Consider the following 25,925-nt stretch of genomic DNA (forward strand, 5'->3'; position numbering starts at 1 on the left):
TGCATGTGTGACTCAGATATAAATACTGTCACACATCTTGAAAACAGGCAGAGAGATCATGTACTAAAGGGTGCAATGACAAAGAGCAGAACAACAAGGCGGCAGGGAGGAGTCTGCCAGCAAAAAGCAAGTTTCAGTACTTGGCTGAGTGATTATCTGTGAATACTTGCACATACACTTCTTTCATTGGATATGTGTCATTCCTGTGCTGCGGGAGGAAAACTGAACAGCATAGGCACCAAACAGAGAACACGATGTATTGTCACGCTTTGTACTGGGATTTCCCTCTGTGCCTTTGTTTTAGAGATATTAAAGGAGAAACAATCAGAAAGTTCCAGATTACAAAGACAACATGGTGCTGATACTCCTAAAAAGCCCCTACATAACTGGAAAAATAATTGCCAGCAGACTGTATCTGGCCCAAGTCCAGCTGGCAGAGCACTTGCCATGTCTGCAGAGACTTGTATTTCAGCTGAGACACTAGAGTTGGGGCTGCTCTCCCGATAAACACAAATCTGAATAATCTGTTTTAAGATGTGGTTCAAGGGGGACAACAGCAAAGTACTGCACTTAGGCAGGGATGTCAGCTGCCCAAACACGATATGGGTAATGACCAGACAACAGTCCTCCAGGGACTGAAAAAGACATGAATCAGTTGTGGCCGACAGCTATGTTAGGAAAAATAGAAAGCTTCACCCTGAGACATCTGCGTGGGGACTGTCCTCTGCAGGGCACACCGAGCAATCATCATTCCGTCATAGTTACCACTAACAGACCCTGGGCTGGAAGCTATATATATTTAGCGCTTGAGGAAAGATGAGGAGCAGAAGATTCGGAGTCTGGAAAAGTAAGAGCTATGAACAGAGCTTGGAAAAATCTGCTTTATTCTAGTCTGCAAAGCTGGGGGAAGACTTAAAATCTCACTGCAAAGAGGAAGGGAAGAAATGTCTCCATGGCCACGGTGGGAGGACAAGGAGCAATGAGGGATGGGCTGCTCAGGAGGTGGCACGGAGGGGAGCGGTGTCTCTGTCGCTGGGACGTGTTGCACAAACACCTGTCAGCAGAGGATTAGCTGTAATGGGAGATGCTTTGGACTCCTCGGGGTCCCTGCCAGCCCTCTTTCAATGCACATTTCTTTGAATATGGGAGGATACAAGGGCCAGATGGGAGGTTTGGTTTAGCAGGTACAATTACACTGGCAGTGTCTCTGGTCGTCTTTTTTTGTTTCATCTTTGTTGTGGTGGGAAGTGCTGAATGGTTAGTGTATTGCCTTGGCCAGTTTTATTGCACTTACTGTGACCCTATTTAGTCAAAATTCCAAACAAGCAATTACTTTTGATAGTAATAATGAGTACATACTGACCTAGTAAGATTTAACTGATAGCAATATGTTAATTAATTAAATCAATTATGTCATTCAAATGGATATTTCTTTTCAACACTGTCCACTAAAACCCTGATATAACACAGATTGTCTGGGCCTGAAAGTCAGTCCATACCCTTAGCAATGAGCACAGACAGAGCTCCATCGGGTCTTCTTTGTGCATACAGAGGAGAGAGCAAAGGGAAAACCCACGCAAACCTAGAGGGCCCATTTTCACTCAGTGCTACTGCAGGTCTGTACAGACCCTCACCACTGCCCTGCTGCCTACACATCCCCACAAACTGCAAGTGAAAGATGAGCATTTTTTTTAATTTACCTGCACACTGGTTTTGGAGCTGGCCCAGCTCCCGAGGGATTGCACTCCTGGAAGATGTAGTTACACAGCAGAGACTCAGCGGCTGGTTGGCAGAATGAACTCACCATTTTCAGTTCAGTCCAGGCAGTGTGCACAAGCAGCTCTTGGGTCTCCTCTGGGTCAGCATAGGAGGAGTTGAAGAAAACAAGAGCATTCTTCGCCAAGATAGCACTACACACCTCACCTCTGTATGTGCTGCAGTAGCCTGCATCACCCTTGTACAGCTTGCTGTCGAGGACAAGAGCATACACACACGGTAAGTTCACAGCCCTAAACACCTGCAGAAGCAGGATGCCTAGGTTCTGTTTCTGAATAAAGTGGCATCTGCAAGTCTAACAGAGGGTGGAGGAGAGGGTAGATGGCTATAACCACTAAAACCAGATAATACTATCCAAAAATTAAGCTTCTGCAAGGAACCTCGGTGTGAGCGCAAGGACCTTCTGGCAAGCTCCAGGGCTGAGGCTCTGGCCAAGAGTTGCTAGCATCACAGATGGGCAAAAAGACTAAGCAATTGTGGGCAAAAGGTTGGAGCAATCATGGGTAAAAGGTCTGAGCAATCATGCACAACCATGACCGAGCATGGCCCCTCACCCTGCCCCCAGGCCCTAGTGGGAAAATGTTTTTTTTTCCTGCTGCCCTGCAGTAGAGATCAGCCTTGCTACTTCCTGCACACCTGTGATAAGTCAGGATTTTTTGCTCTCCTGGCTAGCAACAGCTTAATTTTGGATGGACTCGATGAGGAGGAGCCAGGTGAGTCCCACCCGACACGTGCCAGGCAACTCTTCCCAAGATCAGACCAGCCAAGCTCCTGCCTGCCCCTCCTCAGCTCCTGCACCCCTCCTGACCCTGCCCCTCTTCCACACACATTTAGGTGGGAGACACAGGGAGGAGGAAGTCACAAGTCCCTGCAGTTTTCATTCTGGTGCTTCCCTGCACAGTCCATCCTCTCCTCTCTTCACCACATCTCCCACTTTGCAAACTCCTGTGGCAAAGCATGTGGACAGAGCTATGACAGAGCAATAAAAAGCACAGCAGGGTCGGCTCCTTCGTGGACCATTTGTCTTTCCCGCATTTTTGACATCTAGCAGGAGACAGCTGTCACCCCTCCCTCCCTTCTTCCCCACGGCCATCAAAAGGGAGAAGCAGGGCAAGGGCACACCCAGGTCAGCTGTGCTCCGGCAGCTCTCACGGCCGCCCCACGGCAGCAGGGTCTGTGGGTGAGGATGTGCCCTCGGCCCAGGCAGCCCGTGGGATGCAGTGCCCTCGGTGCAGGGAGAAACCTGTGAAAACAGCCTCCCTGGTGTGCAGGGGACGGCCGAACCGGGGAGGGAGGAGGGCTGGGTGCAGCTGTCCCCACTGCTCATTCGGTCAGTTTAACTGGGGTCAGGGAGTTCAGTTCACAACATGCCAACCATTTGGAGTAGCCAGCAGTTATTTGTATCTTTGCCTTTTATTTCTTTCCCTTGTCTAAATAATCGCCAACTGTCAGCCCTGGGAGGTCCTACTGTTTTTCTTCAGGGAGCTGGAGGTATATGGACAAGGGATTATACAGGATGCCCAAATTTCTGCTTTTCAGATGCTGCTCTCTGCAGATGACACTCTCTGGCCCTGGTTTAGCTGCACTACTTTGCGCTCCATGTCAATTTTTTTTATATATTTTTTCTTATATTTCATGTTGGCTAAAAAATACAGGAAGGCACTGATTCCTTGAGGTAGTACCAAAATGGCAGTGATGCTGCGACACCCTGCATCACCCAGGCTTCACGGACACCCCTTCGTGTGACACAGACACACCGGTCCCACAGCCCGTAACAGCTCCCTGGCACAGAGCAGGTTTCCCCACAGCACCACGCTGCCCCCAGCGCCCTGCTAGAGCCGTCCTTGGCATGCCAGGGGTCATGTTATTCACATTTTCCTGATGATGCTTGCTGTACTTAATCTAAAAGTTGTGTCCTTCCTATGCCCCAAGAGGCAAAAGAGGCCATAGGAGAGCATGGGGCAGCTGTGCTGTTGACTTCAGTAGGCTGCAGAAGCAGTGCTAGTATTGTGTTTCCGTGCTTTTTTAAAACCTGCAGGGAGACACGGAGCAGGCTGTGATGGTGAAGCAGCAGCAACGTGTTTCTCACAACACCTTGTCACTGAAAGGGAATTTCGTGCAGCAAACATTGAGAACAACTGTGGGACAGACGGGCTGAGCATTTGATCGCTGTTCCCACGCCTGTCACACCTACAGGTGCAGGTGTAAGGCATAAGTCTGCCATCATCACCAGATGGTCACTAAATCACTTACAAACTTCCTGAATCAATCTTACAAGCCCCTGTGAGGGAGGCAAGGGCCTTTGCAGGGAGCCTGTGTCAGCCGAGTGGCAAAGCCATTTGATCAGACTCTCAGCTCTGCTCTGAGGGCCCCTAGCTCCCAGCCCTCCTCCCAGGCTAACCCTCTCATTTTCTTTCCAGACTGATCTGCCAGTGCAGCATGTAGAAATATGCTAGGACTCTAAAAAGAAAAAGCCAGCCAAATTGTTCAGTACTCCAAAAAATACTAAGCAAAAATGCATGTCTGATTACATACAAGTGGCTTTACCCATCCATAACTCTGCTTGGGACAAATATCTAACCCGCTCTTGCCCCAGTCTGGTGATCACCAAACCAAAATATTAGCTATGTACAGACAGGAGTTTAACTTGCAGTTGAGCTTTTGCTTGTAAATTTATAAGGTCGGTGAAGCTGCGGATATGTAACTGTGAATAGAATTTACTCCAGAATATTCTGCACGCTACCATATTTTAAACACCCTTACTCATGTGTGATCCACTGCTTGCTTGATACAGAAGCATCCTTATCTACCTGGGCCCAGTCTCCAATTACACCTGTATAAAGAAGCTCAGTGTTCCCTTCAAGTGAACCAGTTCCCCTTGGTTCATTATTCTTCTCCTCCCTGGCCCAGAGAAAACCCCCAGGCAGCCACAGAGAGTCATTCTTACCTCCACTCTGTCCGGAGGCACCGGGTCCAGGAATTGTGACGAGCCAGCAGAAAGAAGAAATGGAAAAGACATCAGTGACACTTCGTTGCCCTCTCTGAGATGTGGGAATTAAGGTTCCCATGCTAGGAAATCTGTCTGAGACCTGTAAGCTCTCTGAAAAGGATGCAGCTAAATTCTGTACTTATTTTGCACCTTCTTGTGGGGAAGAAGAACTGGGCAGCACTGGACACCATATGAGGAGAGGGAATGGGGAGGATGAAGTGGATTGTTGACTGCAGTTCTTGCTGAGGTGGACTGTTGCACCCTAAACCCACACTTTCACCCTTATCCTTTGGGTCCTACATAGCCAGCATCTAGCATCCTCTGTTTAAGCCACCCATGCACCCATTACTGCAGGCAGCAGCTGTAACAGGGGGAAGAAGCCAGGGCTGGACGAGCAGCGCAGGCACATGGCCATACCCCCTGCTTACAGTGCCATGCAGAGCTGGGCTGCACTGGCATGGGGATGAGGCACAAGGACCAGGATACCTCTGCCCTGGGACCCTCAGGAGATAGCACCAGGCTGAGGGAGGCTCCTGCTCAGGTCCAGGGGTTGCTCCTCTCTTGCTGAGCACAGACAGCTTGTAGGAGGGCAGTGCAACTTCTTCCACCAACCTGAAGCACCTGCCCTCCCTACTTCATTTGCAGCTTTACTTTGTGGGGCAGAGTCTTGCCTGGTCTAAAAGCAGAGGTGGGGATGTGAAATACGGTACCAAGTGCTGAGTTTCTTACACGGTAGAGCTTGCGGCCAGGTCTCAATGCCCAGTGTAAGGAAGGGCATAATTATTTTCTCAACAGAGCAGAAGCTGAAGCATGGAGAGAGGGGCAGGTTCATGCCTGGTTAACAGCAGGACCAGAGCTACCACCCCATGTCTGGAGTCCCAAGTGATTCTTCTTTCCTCTAACTAAATGCCCCTGCCTGTCCAAAGAGGGAAGACACAAGCTGCCATCTTTCTCTTGGTGTGATAAATGCTGTCAGCTAGCTCAGGCCATTGGTATTTCTTCTCTTTGGATCATCCTTTTCCCATTAGCGAGACGTTCCTGGGAGCAGAGGTTGCTCCAGGCACAGCAGGGTACTGCTCTGACAGCAACCTCCAGGCTTTCTGGATGCAAACCCCTGAGAAGCCAAAGTGCTCACAAAAGCTATTTTCACCTTGCTGTTAGGTGATACCAACGCTGGGTCATGGCCACAACTTCCTCCACATGGATGAACTTACCAAGTGTGCTCCTGGGACACAAAGTACAAGATGGCATCAAACATTCAGGAAATGACAGCTGTGCCAGTCTTCGAAGTGTAAGAATATATGAGGAAATAGCCTGGCGGGGGATGCACTTGTACTCAAATTTAGACTCCTGTGCACTATCAGCTCTCCAAGGCTCTCCCTCCTCCTCCAGAGAACTTCACACCCCTTTCCTCTCCGCTAGTCCTAGCACGGAAGCTAGGACTGCAATTGCAAGGGTAAAAAATTAACAACCCCTTCCTTCCCAGCATACCTGAAATGCTGATTGTTGCTGCGGCTTTTGCGGCTCCAAAAGTTTTGCTGTGTTTGTTAGTGGCGAGGCAAGTGAACAAGCCAGGCCGGGTGACGTACACCTGCAGTCTGGAGTCAACCACTCTGTCCTTGACAGTTTCTGCTATAGACCCTGCAGAAACCTAAGAGAGTGAAAAGCCCAGGGCAGTGGTGTTTCCAACAAAGACAAACAAACAAACCAAGGAAAAATCTAAGAGACCTAGCCCCAAGCATTTAAATTGGCAGAGAAAGATGCAGCAAGCAGATAGAAGTGGCAGAGGGCTAAAGCTGCTGGCATTATTTTGGTGCTTTCATAGCAGCTGACTTAACAGACAAAAGCAAATGTTGAAGACCTCTCTTATTTCACACTTTAGCAATACTTTTGCAATTCATTTTCAGTTCCAGAGGGCTGTTTTCTTTGTTTTGCTCATGTAATTGGGCTGGGTAATTACTCCAGGACCTCTTCTAGCAGATCATTTGCCTATACGTGCCTTAGCAAGGAAGGGCATGAAGTGGCTTTGTGGACCCTGGCTATACAGAGGGTGAAAAGAAAATAGTTTGGAAGTGGTTGGTTCTGGTTTAATATAACTACTGCCAGACTTCCAACGTGATCATGAGCAAAGTCAGTGTTCTGGTTCCAACACTTTGGCAGATATTCCACAGATTTTCTTATCTCACACCTGGAAATATGGAAGGGGCTGCAGATGTGGTGATTTTGGCCAGGTCTTTTCCCAAATCAGAAATTCCCAGGTAAGTGAGCTTGGAGTCTACTGATTTTGGCCAGTTGCCTTGATTTTATCCTCAAGTCTTTCCTGCTCATATGGCATTCATTAAAGTAGGAGGACATGATACACCAAGCCTCTACCTTGCAAAGGCAGTAGGAAGCAGCAGCATTGCCAGCTCTACCCTTCATACTTATAGGGAGCAACAAGTGTAATTTAAATGAGATGTGGTTGCCCGTGCATCCCACTGGTGCAACCTGGCCCTAAGGACACTGAGAGTTGTCTCCCTGGATCCATTCCAGCAAAGCACTCTACCTACGCATCTGTCTGAGAGGTCAGAGGGATCAGTCTGACCTCCCTGGACGTTGGTAGAAACATGATTTCAATGGCATCTGTGTTTGCTCCCAAAGGTGTTAACAGTGATAATTGAAAAAGCAAGAAGGGATGCATCAGTGTCATGTCACGTCTTTAGTAAGCAGATTGGTTTCTCTCTGAAAAGAAAGTGCTGAAAATAATATACTTGTTTTGCCTCACTCACACTCAACTTGGACTTGTGGTAAGGGAATGTGCATGGGAAGAAATCACTGAATAACCAGACCAACACGGTTGTTGTATGTATTGCATCAGGGATGGGTGGTATGCTGGTCACTGTGCAGATGCAGGGATGAGGGATATTTTTTGGCCTTATGCTGTAAAGTCAGTTTGAGTGGATGGGAGCTCAGGGGATATTTGTTCACAACTTTCTCTTTTATTACAGTGCTGGTCAGATGCACTTTTAGAGTTTTGGGGTTTTTTTGTTGCCAGAAGCCACTCAGCACTAAGACAGTGCTGGGACCTTCCTGGTGGAAAAGAGAAATTTCTTTACAGGCTGCCCCTGCCTCCCAGAATCGACCCAGGAGAGCTGGCCGCTCGCCCTGAGCCACTTCTGCTGATTTGGTCCTCTCTCCTTCCTTGCCCTTCAGGCCTCGGGTGTACCCCGTCCTGTTCTCTCCCCTCCCAGCAGCACTGGGCTGTGCCTGGTGAGCACAGAGAGCCAGGGTTGCTCCTCCCAGCCTCGGTCAGGGGAGAAAAAGGGCACTTAGGTAGCTGCAAGCAGTATGAACAGTACGCGTGGTCACATATACCATGGAAAATCACAGGTGATCGCCTTAGAAAGCCCTGCACAGCTCATTAAAGTGCCAGGTAGTTGTGCCTAGGACTTCCACACCAGCCAGCTGTTGTTTTCTCTGCTGGGAACATCAGGCCATTCCCTTGTGTTAATTGATTCCCTCCCTTTTCAAATACGTTCCCTAAGATTTTCTTTCCAACAGATCTTTTTTTAGCCTTTAAAATGCCACCTCAGCCACCACCAAAGCAGAGACCCCTTCACATCTTCACACCTGACTCACTTATTCATTGAGGCATGGAAAACTACATTTTAAGGTCCATGATGCCCCACGAAGCATAGTGGGAGGAGAAGGAATTGTGTTTCTGTTTAGGTAGGCAAGGCAGCTGCTGCACAGAGGAGTTTCCATCCTTCTCTTCAAAGGCAGCACAATAACCTCAGCAGATTCCCACTCTTTAAACTTCAGGACAATTACAGCTCGGCGTTCAGAGACTGTAATGCCACGAGCATATTGCATCTTTGAATGGTTCACCGTTGCTTCCTTGTGACCCACCCTCAAACGCATGTGCTCCAATCCACCCGCTTTCTGGCCTGACTTTCCCAGAGACGAGCTCTTATTAAGGTCTCTTTGCTATATATCACAGAATCACAGAATCACAGAACATTAGGGATTGGAAGGGACCTCGAAAGATCATCTAGTCCAATCCCCCTGCCGGAGCAGGATTGCCTAGACCATATCACACAGGAATGCGTCCAGGCGGGTTTTGAATGTCTCCAGAGAAGGAGACTCCACAACCTCTCTGGGCAGCCTGTTCCAGTGTTCGGTCACCCTCACCGTAAAGAAGTTTTTCCTCATATTTATGTGGAACCTCCTGTGTTCCAGCTTGCACCCATTGCCCCTTGTCCTGTCAAGGGATGTCACTGAGAAGAGCCTGGCTCCATCCTCATGACACTTGCCCTTTACATATTTAAAAACATTAATGAGGTCACCCCTCAGTCTCCTCTTCTCTAAGCTAAAGAGACCCAGCTCCCTCAGCCTCTCCTCATAAGGGAGATGTTCCACTCCCTTAATCATCTTCGTGGCTCTGCGCTGGACTCTCTCTAGCAGTTCCCTGTCCTTCTTGAACTGAGGGGCCCAGAACTGGACACAATATTCCAGATGCGGCCTCACCAGGGCAGAGTAGAGGCGGAGGAGAACCTCTCTCGACCTGCTAATCACACCCCTTCTAATACAGCCCAGGATGCCATTGGCCTTCTTGGCCACAAGGGCACACTGCTGGCTCATGGTCATCCTGCTGTCCACTAGGACCCCCAGGTCCCTTTCCCCTACGCTGCTCTCCAACAGGTCTGCCCCCAACTTGTACTGGTACATGGGGTTGTTCTTGCCCAGATGCAGGACTCTACACTTGCCCTTGTTATATTTCATTAAATTTCTCCCCGCCCAACTCTCCAGCCTGTCTAGGTCTCTCTGAATGGCTGTGCAGCCTTCCGGTGCGTCAGACACTCCTCCCAGTTTTGTGTCATCAGCGAACTTGCTGACAGTGCACTCTATTCCCTCATCCAAGTCATTAATGAATATATTGAATAGAACTGGTCCCAGTACCGACCCTTGAGGGACTCCACTAGACACAGGCCTCCAACTGGACTCAGTCCCATTGACCACCACTCTCTGGCTTCTCTCCTTCAGCCAGTTCACAATCCACCTCACCACCCAATCATCCAGACCACACTTCCTCAGTTTAGCTGCGAGGATGCTGTGGGAGACCGTGTCAAACGCTTTACTGAAATCGAGATAGACCACATCCACAGCTTTACCATCATCTATCCACTGGGTTACATCCTCATAAAAGGCTATCAAGTTGGTTAAGCATGACTTCCCCTTGGTGAAGCCATGTTGAGTGCCCCTAATGATCCCCCTATCCTTGATGTGCCTAGAGACAGCACCAAGGACAAGTTGTTCCATCACCTTTCCGGGGATGGAGGTGAGGCTGACCGGTCTATAGTTACCCGGGTCCTCCTTCTTGCCCTTTTTGAAGACTGGAGTGACATTCGCTTTCCTCCAGTCCTCAGGCACCTCTCCTGTTGCCCACGACTTAGCAAAGATGATGGAGAGTGGCCTAGCAATGACTTCCGCCAGCTCCCTCAGCACCCGCGGATGCATCCCATCAGGGCCCATGGATTTATGGACATCCAGATTGCTTAATTGGTCCCTGACCCAGCCCTCATCTACCAAGACAGATTCCTCCTCTATCCTGACTTCTTCTGAGGCCTCAGGGGTCCGGGGCTCCTCAGGACAGCCTCCAACACTATAGACAGAGGCAAAGAAGGCATTCAGTAACTCTGCCTTCTTTTTATCCTCTGTCTCCAGGGCCCCCACCTCATTCATTCATCAGTGGGCCTACATTGCCTCTAGTGTTGGCTTTACCTGCAATGTATTTGAAGAAGCCCTTTCTGTTGTCCTTGACCTCTCTTGCAAGGTTTAATTCCAAGGAGGCCTTAGCTTTCCTAGTTGCCTCCCTACATCCTCTGACAACAGACTTATATTCCTCCCAAGTGGCCAGCCCCTCCTTCCACGATCTGTACACCCTCTTCTTCCACTTGAGTTTGCCCAGCAGTTCCCTGTTTAACCATGCAGGTCTCCTGGTACCCTTCCTTGACTTCCTACCTGTTGGGATGCTCTGATCTTGAGCTCGGAAGAAGCAGTCCTTGAATGCTAACCAACTATCTTGGGCCCCCTTACCTTCTAGTACCCTGTCCCATGGGATTTCCCCTAGCAATTGCTTGAAAAGGCCAAAGTTGGCCCTCCTGAAGTTCAGGGTTGAGATTCTACTAGCTATTCTGTTCCTGCCCCATGAGATCCTGAACTCTACCATCTCATGGTCACTACAACCAAGGCTGCCCTCAACCTTCACCGCATCAACCAGACCCTCCTTGTTAGTGAGGATAAGATCCAGCAGCGCTCCTCTCCTAGTTAGCTCATCCACCATTTGCATCAGAAAGTTATCATCAATGCACTGGAGGAACCTCCTGGACTGAGGATGGCTGGCTGAGTAGGCCTCCCAGCAAATATCAGGGTAGTTGAAATCCCCCACGACAACCAGGCCCTGTAATTGAGAGACTGCTCTCAGCTGCCTGTAGAAGGCCTCATCACCCTCCTCATCCTGATCCAGTGGCCTGTAATAGACACCCACAACAGTATCACCCCTGCCAGCCTGCCCCTTAATTCGCACCCACAAACTCTCAACTCGCTCCTGATCCGCCCCTGGACAGAACTCAATACATTCTAGCTGCTCACTCACATAAAGAACAACTCCACCACCTCTCCTTAGTGGCCTGTCTTTCCTGAACAGGACATAGCCATCCATGACCACATTCCTGTCATGCGAGGCGTCCCACCAAGTCTCTGTGATTGCCACTAGATCATAGCCCCCCGACCGAACACGGATTTCCAACTCCTCCTGTTTATTCCCCATGCTGCGTGCATTGGTGTACAGGCATTTCAGGGAGCAAGCTGGGCACACCGATTTCACCCCAGGGGGATGGGAGGCCTCCTGGTCTACCTCAACACTAGAGCGTTGCCCCAGTGGTGCAAGCCCAGCTACTACCCCATCCCCCTTCAAATCTAGTTTAAAGCTCTCCGAATGAGCCCTGCTAATTCCTGTCCCAGAACCCTTTTGCCCCTACGACATAAGCCTTTCCCATATATTACCATCACGCCTGTTGTCTTATAAAACCAGCCATTATCAAAGAACCCAAAGCCCTGCCTGTAGCACCAGTCTCGTAGCCAGGCATTAATAGAGAGAATCCTACTATTCCATCCCACGTCATCACCTGAAAATGGAAGGAGGGAGGAGAAAACAACTTGTGCCCCAGACGCTTTCACCAACCGTCCTAGGGCCTTGTAGACTTTCTTTATCCCCCTCAGACTACAGGATGCAGCTTCTTCCCCACCTGTCTGGAAGATCAGCAGGGGGTAGTAGTCTGTGGCCTTCACCAGGTTGGGGAGTTGCCTGGTGATATCCCTGATTCAGGCTCCAGGCAGACTGCAGACCTCCCTGTGATGGGGGTCAGCTCTGCATATTGGGCCCTCAGTTCCCTTTAGGAAGGAGTATCCAACCACTAAGACTCTTCTCTTCTTCCTTGTGGAGGAGGTAGCTATACGCCTGTCAGGTTTTTCTGACTGTGGTGGGACCTCTGATATAGGTTGCCTCTCCACCACATCCCCATTGGACTGGCTGTATTCCACTAGGGCTTCATATCTATTTCTCAGAGGCACCTGTGGAGGCGAGGTAGGCAAGGAGGACACTCGCCTTTTGCCACGGCCATAGAGTTGCCTCCACTCACTCCTTTCCTCTAGGTTATTGTTTTCCACCTGAGAGGGGCAGAGTACAGGGGTCCCTCGATCCTGGGAGCTCTCCGGCAGGTGCTCCCATTTTTGTTGCAGGGAAGGCAGAACCTGGCTCCACCAGTCTATCTCCATTTCAGCCTCCTGAATGCTCCTAAGCCTTTCTACTTCGGCTTGAAGCCTTTCAACCTGGCTTTGCAGCTGTGCCGCTCGACCGAGCAGATCATCTACCTGCTCACAGCGCACACAGCCCCCTGTCACCACAGAGACGCTGTAGCATTCCCTGCAGCCTGTGACCTGCCCCATCGCCTCCTTCCGTGGGAGCTCTGTCTGGGTTCCCACATCCATTTTGGTCTTCTTCCGCCGGGTAGATACCATTGTTCTTTCACTGAGCTGGGAAATACCTGTTGGTGACACCCCTGGTTCACAGCTCCTTGGCGCCTTCCTTGCCTTGTGCACTGGGAGGGAGTCAGCGCCCTCCCCAACGAGCTGCAAACGGCTGTGGCCTCCCCTGCCCTGGGACACACACAGTCACTGCTGACTCCCCCTCTCCCCTCTGGGCAGGGACTAGTCCTTGTCCTCCAGGAGGCTTTTTATCATACATAAAATGAGCCAGTCTGGAGCACCACCCTCCTGGGACTGGGCTTTGCCTTGCAGACAGGAATGGGGCAGAGCAGACCTGACCAGACAGACAGTGGCCGCAGGCAGGGGCTGAGCATCATCTCACACACAGCTCTGTGTGGAACCGACACACCAGTGGCACCTTGGCAGAGCATGCGTCTGTGCTCCAGAAATATTCTGCCCTTGCCAGGGGCCCCAGACTCCCCCTGAAAGATATATTCCCCAATGGGGAAGACGTCTTGAATGAACACCTGCAGTGGTCTCAAAATAATTGTTGCCAGAAACTACCAAGGACCCACTGGGCTCTGTGAAGGCTGATCTGGTCCCTTTGCTGTTCTCCCTAGAAACCTCAAGGGAATATAGAAAACGAACCGTAATCAGACTGGATGACACAATAAGGTTTAGTGGAGATAAGGAAGGATACAGACCAGGATGGGGATAGCCTGGTGAAGTAAGGAACTTGAGCAAGAGGATTTATTGGTCCTGTTGGACAAGCAAGTTCACAGGAACGGCTAGAAGGACTTGGGGTTGACAGCGGGTCAGTGAGAAAGAGCAGAGGCAAATTGCCAGCCTGCATGCAGCGGCTGCTCCAACTGCCTCCACAGCATCACGCCCTGGGACTCACATCCTTAAAAAAGCTGTTGAAGGACAAGAAAGAATATAAAATGTGTCCACCATAACTGTGTGAAGACTGGGGGAAACCCATGGCAGGCTCAGGCTGCAGAGCTGCTGTGACTGTGGTGCACCACTCACTCCCAGGGAGGTAATATCGGGTGTCAAGCAGCAATTCAGTTTGGCTGAAGGGAAGGCATTGCAATAGCCTACAAATGGACATGAAAGCCAGACGAATTCAAAGCAAGCACCTATTTTAAATGCTCAGGATAATTAGAGCACAGAACAATTTCCTGAGAGAAGCAGTGGTTTGCATCTCTTGGTGCCTGCTGCTGAAGAGCATGTGCCTTTCTTGAGGACATGCTTCTAGCCAGGAATAAATTGGTGACATACTTCAGTGTATCACCAAGGTCACCTATGTCAGTCTAGAAAATTTCAGATCTATTCATCTGCAAATGTGCTGTGCATATGTGCTGTCCCACAGGTATTCTGCCTCAAGACGGTTTGCTCTACTTAACTACCTCAGTTTGTGTTATTTTGTCAAATAAGAAATTTTGCCAGATAAGTGATTTTGCCATGTTATTGTTATCATGTTAGGAGAAAGGAGAGGAAAGGTGGCTGCAGAAATACTTAAACTCATTATGAAGTCCTAGAAACCCTGGGTCAGAGGAAGGTTGTGAGCATCCAGAGCATCCTTCATCTCAGGCTTTCTAGACCCTAAGAAACTAACCCATGCAACACCCTGGAGAAGGGGCAGAGTGTTTTGCAGAGGAGAAAACTGCAGCAGGGAGGTGAGGCAGGCTCAACTTGATTGCATAGTGAGGCACTAAGAAAGGCAGGAACAGAAACCACGGGCGCTGGCTCCCGACCCTGCATTTTAATCCCTGGGCTATGCTTCCAGATGCTAGCAGCCCTCTGGGGCCAAAAGTATAAAAAAAAGAGGCACTTACAGCTTTCCCATTTTCCAGCCAGGTAATGGTGGGGACTGGAAGGCCAGTCGCCGCACACCACAACGTCACCACAGACCCAAAGGTGATATTTTGGGATTCAGGAGCCTTCAGGATTCTGGCAAAAACTGCAAGAGAAGACAAAGGTGCTAGTTGAATGGCGATGTAAATGGCTGGCATGGAGATGCTTCCTCCTCAACAGGTCTTGAAATAATCCATGGCCCCATGAATAAAAGCAGAGCATGGCATGGGCTTCCCAGTGAGCAACAGTCAGGGGAGAGGGACGAGGAGGAGAAAAATTGTGATCGGCATGGTTATGTTCTGCACCTTACAGACTGAGATTCTACCTCTAGAAATTTCTACATCATCTGAGTTCAACACCTCAGGGGAGGTAATGTGCAAAAAAACAAAGGCAAACTCATCAGTAGCCTGCAGATGGGACAGCTTAGAGCAAATACACGGCAAGTTACCATGCTGCCCTGCCAAGGGTGACCTCATGTGGAACTTGTTCAAAACCATCAAGGGGAACCACCAGTGGGGTCACATACCATGAAAGTTAAGGGTCAGATAAGCTCCTCAGTGTGATCGCAGTGATTAGGACTTACCATGGAGAACCACAAACACTGGCATTTTCCATGCCACCACACTCTGCCCTAAGGGGAGAGAGTCTAACATTGGGTTAGGGGGAATGGCCAACAAAGACTTTGGGAAGATGAGATTGCAGGGGGAAAGTAGGTTTGTAAAGTGACTTTTCATCACTACTGCTCTTGCTTCTTTTGTGGCAATATGGTTACTTGGCAGTTTGAAGATAAGCGTCTCCCTGCCTCGAGAATTTTTTTTTTGTGAAAAGAAGAACTGAAGTATTTTTGCTGAAAGCTTATTTCAATCCAGAAACACAACTCTGACGGCCTTCACAAGCTGTATTTCAGTTGCTGTACTTGGACCACATAGAGGAAAGCAGAGAGAGAGACATTTCACATGTGGAACATTTGAGTTTTGACCCAAATTTTTTAATGGATACTCCTGAACATCTGTGCAGAAGCAGGCTGAATAGATCTGCCATTTCTTACTCCAGTTTCTCATGCTTAGGGAGCAACGCTCACTCTCTACCTTCTAGGCTGCACAGCAATGACTAAAAGTCTCTGTCAGAAATTTTAGTCAGCAGGTGAGTTTCTCTTGGAGCTCTCAGGCAAGCCTGATATCTTGTCTGCCACTTTTGCTATCTGTATGTTTTCCCTTACCAACATATCTGATCATGTCATGGTCTTCTGTGTCTCTGTTTGTCCGATGCACCTCTTGGCACTGGCCAGTTGTTGCTCCTCCGATGCAGAGCAATTAGGAGACCAGTGAGGGTCCCTTCAGAAACTGAACATTTGTCCCCACCATTTGGGGTGGGAAGGCTTTGTCTGCAAATTTTCCGTTGTAATAAAAAAAGTACATGCTTTCCACATCGTCCTTCTGCCCAGCGCTGGCCTGGGAAGGGGCTGAGATTTGTGATAACAAGGAGCCTAAAACCAGCTTTTGCTTGTGGATAGGCAACACTAGAAGTACATTTCAGCATAAAAACTTTTTGTCTTAGGAGCACAGCCATTCAATAGGCTGCTGGGCAGGGGTTTTGGGGAAGATTAAATTTAATGTCAGTGAAGTGAAAAGGGTGGGAGGATATGTATTATATTCCACTTCTTAATTCCTCTACAGTCTCCAAGCTGTCCCTCACTCTCAATGCTCAGTGCCAGTTGCTAAAGTCAAAGCAGAGCAGCATCGGGGCTGCTGCAACCCCCGCTGCCCCTCAGCAAGGCAGCAGGTACAAAGCCCCACCACTACCGAGGAAAGCTGCAGTCGCTGGCCAGGGACTTTCCTGACAAATAATAAGTGAAATGAAGCCTTTGCCTGAAGTTTCACGTCAGACCATTAACACCAGATGGTTACGAATTCAGCCCCGAGTGCCCCGGGCCAAGCTCACAATTCCTTTTATACTTCATTCGGAGAAATACTAAACTTTTGGGCCTGTCCCCTGGCAGCAGTTACATGCACATGGCTCCCGCTGAAGCCAGCACGTTAGCTCCCAGAGCCGGAATACAGCCCTTCATGCTTTTCTCATACTGCTGTTGGTTTCTCAGTGTCCTGCTGGGACCCTGCCCGCCTGACGGCTCTGCTGCTCAGACCCTGCCCAGTTTAATTAATACCAAAGTGATGAATTAACAGCACCCCCTTAGCCGGTGCCAGACACAGGCACATATGCACTCCTCTGTACCGTCTGCTCTCCCAAAATCTGCAAGGATCTCTCACACAGGAGAAAAAAAAAGGCACGCTTGGAAAACGATGGCAGTTGCGCAGGCGGGGAGCAAAGCCACAGCGAGCATGGCACCTGCGGGGAGCCCAGAAAGCTGTGTCCCGCTCCCCGGGATCCCCCCGCCGGCACTGGTCACAGCACTTTCTTTAGTAGCCCAGCACACTGCTGGCGTAAGCACTCATCTGCCAGCATAGGGAAGGCAAAGGGTCAGGCCATTCAAGCCTAAAACACCAAATATAGGGGTAAAAAAATCCAGCCACAGCTGCTAAGCATTCACACCTTTCTTGTGGAAAGTACTGCAGGTGTATTATCTAGCACAGGAAGGGATGGCTACATAAAAGTCAGCCTGTAGGGAAATAAGCTGATTTCCAAAATGTGGAAGAATGGAAGCTCCTGCCACCCCCAGTGCCTCCGTGTGCATTTCCAGGACTTTCAAAATTGAAGTTACAGATTTAATACTTTAACGCACCACATATTACATTTAGATGCTTTTTAAAAGTATTTTACTTAAAGTTTGCTATTTAACTTAAGTATTTTGCTCTAGACACTATGAATGGCATAACCTGTTTTTTTTTATATTATTTTATTTTTAAGTAGAGATTCCCTGGGACAAGGGTTGGACTCCTCAGGTCCCAACAGGATTTGGGGTGCTGCTGGCTGTCACACCCAGGGACACATTTTCCAAAGGGCTCTTCATCATTTTAGTAAATGGCACTAAAAAAAATAGTATCAGCAATTTCTCAGCCCCATCATCTATGGGTACATGATCAACACACTGCCACTGACAGCAGATTCGGGTGCTGTGGGGAAGCCAGGACGTGTGAGAGCAGCCAGTGTCACCTTCCACCAGTGCAAAACGGGGCAAGACCATGAGGATGAGCTCGAGATCCATTTTGGCAACCACATCAGCAAAGAAATCTGTCGTGTAGCTAAATGGAGGAACCCAGCCCCCAAAACTGTGACTTCTTTTTCCCCCCACCATATTACGCGAAGGAAGAAGAGAGGCAAAGATGAGGAAGAAATGGCGACCCTGATGATGCCAACCTACGCAACCGGCAGGGAGAGGATCTCCTTTTCCGGATCCTCCCCAAAGTGGATTTTGACAGGACCTTTGCCTGTTTAGCTACATCACCACAAGGTTAACAACATTCACGTCAAGACCCTCCCAGGCTCTCAGCACGGGATTTGCCCAAAGGCATGCCAAAAAACCGTTAGGGAAGGCAGGCGAAGAGGGCTTCATTTATTTATTTAAGTGGAAAATAAAACAGAGGAGCTGGAAATGAAATCTGTCCAGCTAAAAGCCAAGCCAGCACGTTAAGTTTCACTCCTAAGCCCCCTAATAAATGTCCTCTCTTTTACAGCCCTGCTAAATGATGTGCTGCACACTGCAGGGCTTGCTAGGAGGTATCTGCACCGCAGCCAGCTGCTCTTGTTTCTGAGAATTAGGTAACATCATCCAGTCCAAACAGTAGGGCTTTAATTCAGTCACGAAATTTTTATACTATAAAAAGATTAAAGCAGGGTCCCCCCTCCCCAGCCCTGAGTTTGAAGGGCTAACTCTTTCCAGGTGCCTTTGTTTTTCCATTGCCTTTGTCTGAGCTGTGTTTCATTTCCAGGGTCTGGGGCTCGATCCTGCGGTCCTGGCATATGCCTGCCCTCTGACTTGGGCACGCCTGTTTTTTTGTTAAAGCAGGCTGCATTGGGCCATTGGCATCCAGGCAGCAGCTTGGGTGGCCTGAGGCCATGCTGCTGCTTTCGGGAAAGGACAAGGTGATGCCCAGAGCTCATGGGAAAGCATCGTGCACACAGCCCCGCTGCAGGAAGATGCCCCTTTTAGCCAGGGTTTCATAAGCCTTAATGCCAGCTTTGATGCACCAAGCCCAGTCAAGCACTGGTTTTGGGGTGTTTTTTTTTTCCAGAGCCTCCAGTGGCTTTGATGAACCTCAACTTTCAGAGAACATGAGCAACATTTGCCAGTTTGTACATGAATTAACCCAGCCTGTCAACATCCATGTTTATTCATGTCCAAGAGTTTGTTGCTAGTCCTGGCATACTGTAAAGCATACCTAATAGTCCAAACCGCAATAAGGCCACCAAGAACTAAACCTGTGTTAGCAACCACTTGGCGACAGTGGGTACATGCTCCCTTCCCACCGCAGTCTGAGCCTGGTCTAACACGTGAGCCAGCCCTGGCATGTCCATACTCAACCTGCTCCACTTTCTCTGATTGTTTTGCTTTTATCAGGAAAAATGACCTTTTTCGAGTGATTGTGGCCAGGTCTTATGCTGAATATTTTTTTCCAGCTAAGCTGCAAAACACGGTGGGGAATGGCAACTCCTATGTGCAAATGGAGTTTTCCTCCAGTACAGCTGGTGCCATGTTGAGAACCAATGTGTCTACGTTGCTGGGGGAATTGGTAAGCTGCACATTGACTCGGAAACTTTCCTGATATAAATACCCTGGAAAAGCCTTTGTGCTGTGTACTATTCATGTGTAAGCATTTAGGAGCTAAACTGCAAGCATTTTTTTGTTCACGTTCACTGATGTTCCCGTAGCTCTTTCGCACCTGAAGCGTGACAGATTGAAATGATTCCTTCTCTATAGAGGAGTCCTCTGGGCTTGGACTTTCCTTGCTAATCCGTAAAAAATCATTTATGCTTGCCACCTATATACTCTGAAGAACCATAAACTTGTGCCAATGCATGTGCAGTCGTTTGCCAGTGAGAAGTCCAGTCGTCTAAATCCCCATTCAGATTCATTCGTCTCACATCCATTCACTCCTCGTGACAAGTCTAAACCAGGCAGTCAAGGAGAGGTAACAAGCAAAGGGGTTACCGTTTCCTTCCCACCGGTGAGAGATGAGGGGAGGTCTGACAAATACGTTTATAAACACGCAGAAAGCCGCAGCATTTGTGTTTTCTGACATTTCAGATTAATCCCTTTTAAATCCCAACAATTCTTGAATTACTAGGGCTGAGAACAGGCCACTCATCACACTGGTAGATCAGTGGGGACAGAGACAGCCGCGCCGAGCTGTGCGCAGCAGCTCATAGCGTGCCAAGAGCCAGGGCTCAACAAGCGAGGCACGGTCTCTGCAACTGACACGACAGGATCGAATCCCAGCTTGGAGAACAAACAAATTCTTCAGTAAGTACGGTCAGCAACTCCTCTGCCACTGCAGTGGCAGTGACGGGCTCTGCACATGGCTCACCACACACCTCCGTACGGGAACGGCTCACATTGTACCTCTGCCACTGCTCACCATGTGCTGCCACCCTCCCATCCCCTTCCAAAACTGCTGGGTTAATAATTAAATCCTGAGATAACTGCAAGGTCAGTTTCATTTTGATCTCTGAGTATTTCTTATCAAAACTGCAATATTTATCTTTTTGCAAGCCTACCAAGTAATCACAATTAGGAGCAAAATGCCACAGGCAAAGCTGATATGACACACTTCCACTTATCTCTGTCAAATTGCGTACCTACTTTTATTTAATCCCATCCAAACATGCTTATTGCTGGAGAACCACATGCATACAGATTATCAAAAGAAAAAAATGTACAAATGCAGTAGGAAATACACATGACCACTGTCTTATTTCTCAAGGAACAGCACTATTAGGTGTGGACCCCAGAAGAGCAAGCTGCAGAAGCACTATAAACAAGCAGTACTTCATCATCCACCTGCCCCTCACCTGGTTATCATGGTAATCTGGGAGGAGAACCCCTCAATGCGTTTGAAAAATCAGCATTTTGTTCAAAATCTCAAAATCTCTAAGTTCTTCTGGCTCCTAATACATGACTTGGGAGGTTTGGGGCTTGCAGTAGTTCTAGCATCACATGCAGCGCAGGCCAGACAGCACAGCAATACATAGACACTCGACCTGGAGCCTGAGGCTGTGAGATGGATGGCAGGGACAATTCAAGATCTGTGCGGAAGGGAGATGGAGGAAACCACGACGTCTCCATCCTGAAGCATATGCCTTCAGATTCTAAGCTCTGGTGTCTAATATCAAAGCAAGTTTTTCTTAGCAAGGCAATAGCTTTTCAAAGTAACCTTATTCTAGGGTAAGCTCCAAGATTTATGGATGGTAGGACAATTTGCATCAGCAGAAGGAGTTGTATAATGTTAAATGCACCAGCCAGCACAGGAACTTCTCAGCTCTGAAAGACTTTGCATCACATGTAGATGTCTCTGGAATCCTAAAAGCAGACCCTGCAAATATGCAAAGCTATAATAACCAGGAGTAAAATGTAAATAGATAGCTTATATCCTGTGTAACTATATAAAACCTGTTCTGTACAAGTGCTCATTTCTATATACAGAGCAAACACCAGATTCAAGGACAAGTGAGGATAACGTGTTCAAATTACTTCCCAAGGAAATGAATAAGGAAATTCTTTTCATGTCAGTACTGGTCTTATATATGTGTTTGGTTTCTTTGAAGGAAAGACCTTCTAAGCCTCCCAATGCTCTGGCTTTTCTACAGTATGGAGACACACCATGTACCATTTAACTCTGCCATGTTACCCCTTACTGCGTGTGAAACAGGAAAAGAAATTCCCAGTCTCAAGTCAAAGCACAACTCTTTTGCTCGTTCCAGTCATGATCACGGCCCATCACGACCGCTGCCAAGGCTACAAGTCTGCCTGCGCATACGGAAATCTCCACACCAGCACACAGGTCTCCCTCTCTCCCACTCTCAGGCATGGAGCAGGCAATTATGGGAATCACTGGGATACCCAAGACTGAGATAAGCCCTGCAGCATCCTGACATCTGGTCTCCACCAGTGGGTAACAGGAGTGCCATAAATTTAATTCCATGCCATGTGAAAAGTACTTCCTTTCATCTATTTTAAAGTGCTGCTAGCAGTAGCTGCTAGGATGTTTCTTGTTTTGGGGTGATAGCAAGTAGCCCGTTCCCTGCTCACCTTATCCACCATGCGTGCTTGGTTTTCAACACTGAAAACTCTGCTAGTCCCTCCTAACACAGAGATCCATCTTCGTTCCCTATTCTCAACTCCTAGTTTGAGATGCCCTTTTTGGGAGGGGCTGCCTGGGGCTGCATTCAATTTCAGAGATGTTAGGGGACCATTCCTACACAGAGCAGCACAACAGCAGACACTTTTGGTTCCATAGTATAGGCACACACACCCCCTACAACTATTGTGTGACACTAGAACTGGCATTAGTGCTAGAAGCGAAATCTAGAGCTTTACAGTTTGGAAGAGTCAGTTACAGTGGAAAATGAGAGTGGGGCTTTCACCTCCACCAAGGCTACCTGAATGAGAAAGAGGGAACAGGTCCTTGGAAGACAGAAGGCATCAGCCTCAGAAAAGTGGTATTGGTCCACAGACAACTTACCAAAACCGGACTTTTACATCAATTCTATAAAATTTCCAGGTTGCCTTCAAAACCCTCCTTTCTGTTCCTTCAGCCCCAGCTCTATCTTGGTTTCTCACTGTGAAAAGGCTGTTGCTTCAGGACAGTTGTCTCAATTTGCTCTGGCCTCCTTTATCTGATAGCTATGGATATTCTCTGTCCTCAACTCTCTTTGTTGTTGTGCAGGAAGCACATGCTTCCTAGCTACCCAACACAGTTTACAAGCCAGCAGGATTTTGTCCACAATATCTATTTTTTTTCTTAAAACCACAATCCACGAAATGATGTGAGAAATTCATATATTTTTAAGGGCCTTTCCAAACTCTTTGTTAGGGGAAAGAGGTTTTTGCAAAAGGAAACAGCAGGCTTAAATGCGCATTAAAGAAGGATTGCTCGTATACGCCTTGCCAGAAACCTCACACTCCCAGAAGGCCTGCTCTGCAGCTCCTCAGTGCAGGAGGCCACCCCATTACAACTACTCGAAGGCAGCGTGCATCTTGTGCCTGTGTCACAGCAGAGCAAGCTTCAGGAGTAAAATGAATAGCTCACGCTTGTTTGTTCATTTGCTGAAGGTCTGGGGCTGTTTTCTTTCTCCTGCAGCTTGCCCTGTTACCCTGTAACCAGGGCTATGGTCGTATCTGCAGCATCTGAGAACCTCAGGGTGACTATGGTGAATGCAGTAGGTAGGAGGAGATTTAATGAGATATTCTGGGCTCTCAGTTACTCCCATGCCACCTCACTGAGGCCAGTCAATTACTTTGGTGTAATTACAGGCAAGCTCAGTACTATTTTCTTTCCCTGTAATGCTCCCTCCCCCCAAACCCTTTGCAATTTTGAACAGCAAACTGCAGTATTCACCATTTACTGCCACAGGACACTGCCTACAGGTACATACACCGGCATCACTGCGGACAGGGAAGGCAATCCTTTCCCAGGGTTTCTGCCTCTGCTCGTGACAGAGCCAAATACTCTTCCCCAGTGTCAGTATCAGAATTTCCCTGAGGAAATTTTGCCCAGCACTTAAATGCAAAACTGCACACTTCCTTGTCAGTCTGCTCTTTGGCAATCCATCCCACCCAAAACATCCTGCCTCCAAAGATGGCACAGATAAAAATTCGGATTTCATGTTGTTAGTTGATCTATGGGCAAGGCAGCAAGAGTCAGGGTAACAGTGCTGACTGGCTGCTTTGGCAGTCTCTTGGTACCTCCCTTTCCTATTTCGTCCTCACCAAGTACAGATGTGTTGACACAAAGCTGTAGAAAACTTTCTGGATGTCACATCTGGAGTCAGTTTTCATCTGAAACAGGGCCCATCTCTGGAATGTGGTCCATCCAAATTGATAGATTAACTGGACTAAATACATAATTTCATTCTTGTTACTTGAATTACGGTGTGACTTTCTTGCCTTTTGATTTCTCTGTGATGCAAATTTGTTCTGAGACTACGTAAGAGGTACACAAAACAGCTGAAGGAAACTAGTGCTTTACGCTTCATGGGCATAAGTCTGTTAACTAAATAGCCAAGGCACTGCTTTCTATTGTCATCTAGTCTGCTGTCCCCTTACTGCCTCCAAGAATTAGACAAAACAATTAAAAACAAAAAAAAAAATCAGAAAATCTAGACTGAATCTACCCATGTTCTGGCAGATCCTACCCTCTAAAGGGATGATTCTCCAAGGAAAACCTTCCTATTTTTAAGGCTAAGGCGGTTCTCACAAGTGGCTTATAGGGGAACATTTTTGTGGCCTGTGGCAGGGTATTATTTTAGTAGCTAGTAATAAGCAATAAACTGTGGGCAGGAAAAGACTTCTATCTACCAGGGCTGGAACGCAAAAACAAACAACATCGAAGCCAGCGGAGCATGAGGAGCATTGCTTCTACCCTTGTTTTGATTTGCTTGCTTTGTGTGCTGTCACATAGTGGCACAGGAGGAAGTGGAGCAGCAACAATTTGACAGAAGGATGAATGAAACTGCCTGGATAAAGAAAGGATCAGTAGCCCTCAACCAATGCCACGTTCAGCCAATTGGAAACTGCAGAGAAGATTTGATCAAAAAATGTTATTAAATCCATGGAGAATCCAGTTAGTTTCTTGATGAGCACATGGACCTTCCAGCACTTGTCCTAGCTAATTTGTTTGTTTGTTTCCTGAGAGATTTATGATTGCTAATTTCCAGACATGCCTTTGTACAGTGATGACTTCAAAACTAAACCTTATCATACAGTATACTCCAAGACTCATAAATTCCACAACCCTCTGGTGTCACAGGCTGGAAATCAAGCTCAGCTTCATGTAAATCACAAGATGGAGGTGCACCTAACTCAGTACACAACAACAGGACCGTCTGTGTGCTCTTTCCTTTCACATCACCGTCCATGTATTTATGCCACTTCTTTTTCTTGTTCAACATTAAAAATGGATCACTGGGCAAACTGGGAACATCAGAGGTTTCACTGGCTGGGTGCAATATCTAGAAAGGCACAACAGAAAGGTTGCTCTTCAGGGGAAGAATAACCTTTTTTTTTCAGGAATTCTGCACACAAAGTCCCAGTATGCAAGGCTAAAAACACAGTAGACAATTCAGACTGTCTTCCTACAGCAGAGGACTTCCACACATGTGCTTCTGTTGGAACGGAAAGACACCTCAGAAGAACATTCTACCTTCAGTTGTGTTAGTGCCTAATCCACCACAACCCTTCGTACATTTTAATGGCAATAACTCCATTCATTTCCAGAAAATGCTCTTTCCATAGTTGAAGCTATAAATTAGGCTGACAAAGAAACATACAGTTTATAGCTTATGCCTTATCTATGAACAGCTGTTACTTCTAAACTGTCAGCAATTCACGATCAACTTTTCAATTTCTTTTTGTGACTTTTTTACTTTGAAGAATGAAGAACATACAGGACAGGAGTCCATTCTACCAATTCATAAAGCGGCCTTCCCCCAAGGAGAGAAGGAAACATTCTCCAAACCAGAGCAAGAGACTCTGCCAGAACACAGAGCCCAGGTCAGGCAATCAAGCCTGTAAGTGATCGCAAAACGTAATGTTTTACTGCTGTTTTGCAATCGATGCTTCTTATTTGACGCATGAATTGTATATACTTTGAATAATGGTTATAAGCACCACATCTGAAAAAGACAACCACAGATTAAAGCAAAACCATCCAGTGGAATTTATTTCACACTTTAAAAAGAAAAAAAACCTACCGGGCAGCAGAATTCTCTCTGTGTCTGAGTGACAGCCACTCTCATAACAGGAATATTCCCATGCCTCTTACCAGGCAAGAGCTCATGGTTTAAATTTATTAATTCGATGTCATACAATTTACCCATAATTGGTATGGAGAATATCACTGCTACACATGTCAAGCCGTGGGGACTGCAGAGGGTGTACAGTTTTAGGCAGCAGGCCCAGAAGCTGAACCTGATGAGCCCTTGCATAGCTTTTGCTGAACTGGTCCTATTAATGGATTGGCTCAATGTCACTGCAAATAGCAATGAAAACCAAAATTCCTCCTGTTCTACAGCCTATGTTACGTAAACAGCTGTCCAATGCATGAAGGAAAAAACAGATGAATGTCGCACTAATGCTGCCTATCATGCAAGCCCTACAGATTTC

At 47.8% G+C, this 25,925-nt stretch overlaps 1 protein-coding gene across 4 annotated transcripts in view; it reads right to left on the reverse strand.

Annotated features, from left to right (window-relative positions):
- The window catches only part of MUSK (muscle associated receptor tyrosine kinase), a 61,253-nt gene that overhangs the window by 20,840 nt on the left and 14,488 nt on the right, over window positions 1-25,925 (reverse strand). For 2 of the 4 annotated variants that reach the window (XM_068423493.1, XM_068423492.1), the window contains exons 6-9: window positions 14,629-14,753; window positions 6,257-6,416; window positions 4,724-4,730; window positions 1,701-1,967 (exon numbers count right to left, since the gene is read on the reverse strand). In XM_068423493.1, coding sequence (XP_068279594.1) covers window positions 1,701-1,967; window positions 4,724-4,730; window positions 6,257-6,416; window positions 14,629-14,753 — 559 coding nt within the window. Of the gene's footprint in view, window positions 1-1,700; window positions 1,968-4,723; window positions 4,731-6,256; window positions 6,417-14,628; window positions 14,775-25,925 lie in introns of all 4 variants that reach the window. The other 2 variants (XM_068423495.1, XM_068423494.1) reach the window with 2 other exon arrangements.

This window comes from Nyctibius grandis, chromosome Z (genome assembly GCF_013368605.1).
Source record: "Nyctibius grandis isolate bNycGra1 chromosome Z, bNycGra1.pri, whole genome shotgun sequence".
In the NCBI taxonomy this organism is placed as follows: Eukaryota; Metazoa; Chordata; class Aves; order Nyctibiiformes; family Nyctibiidae; genus Nyctibius; species Nyctibius grandis.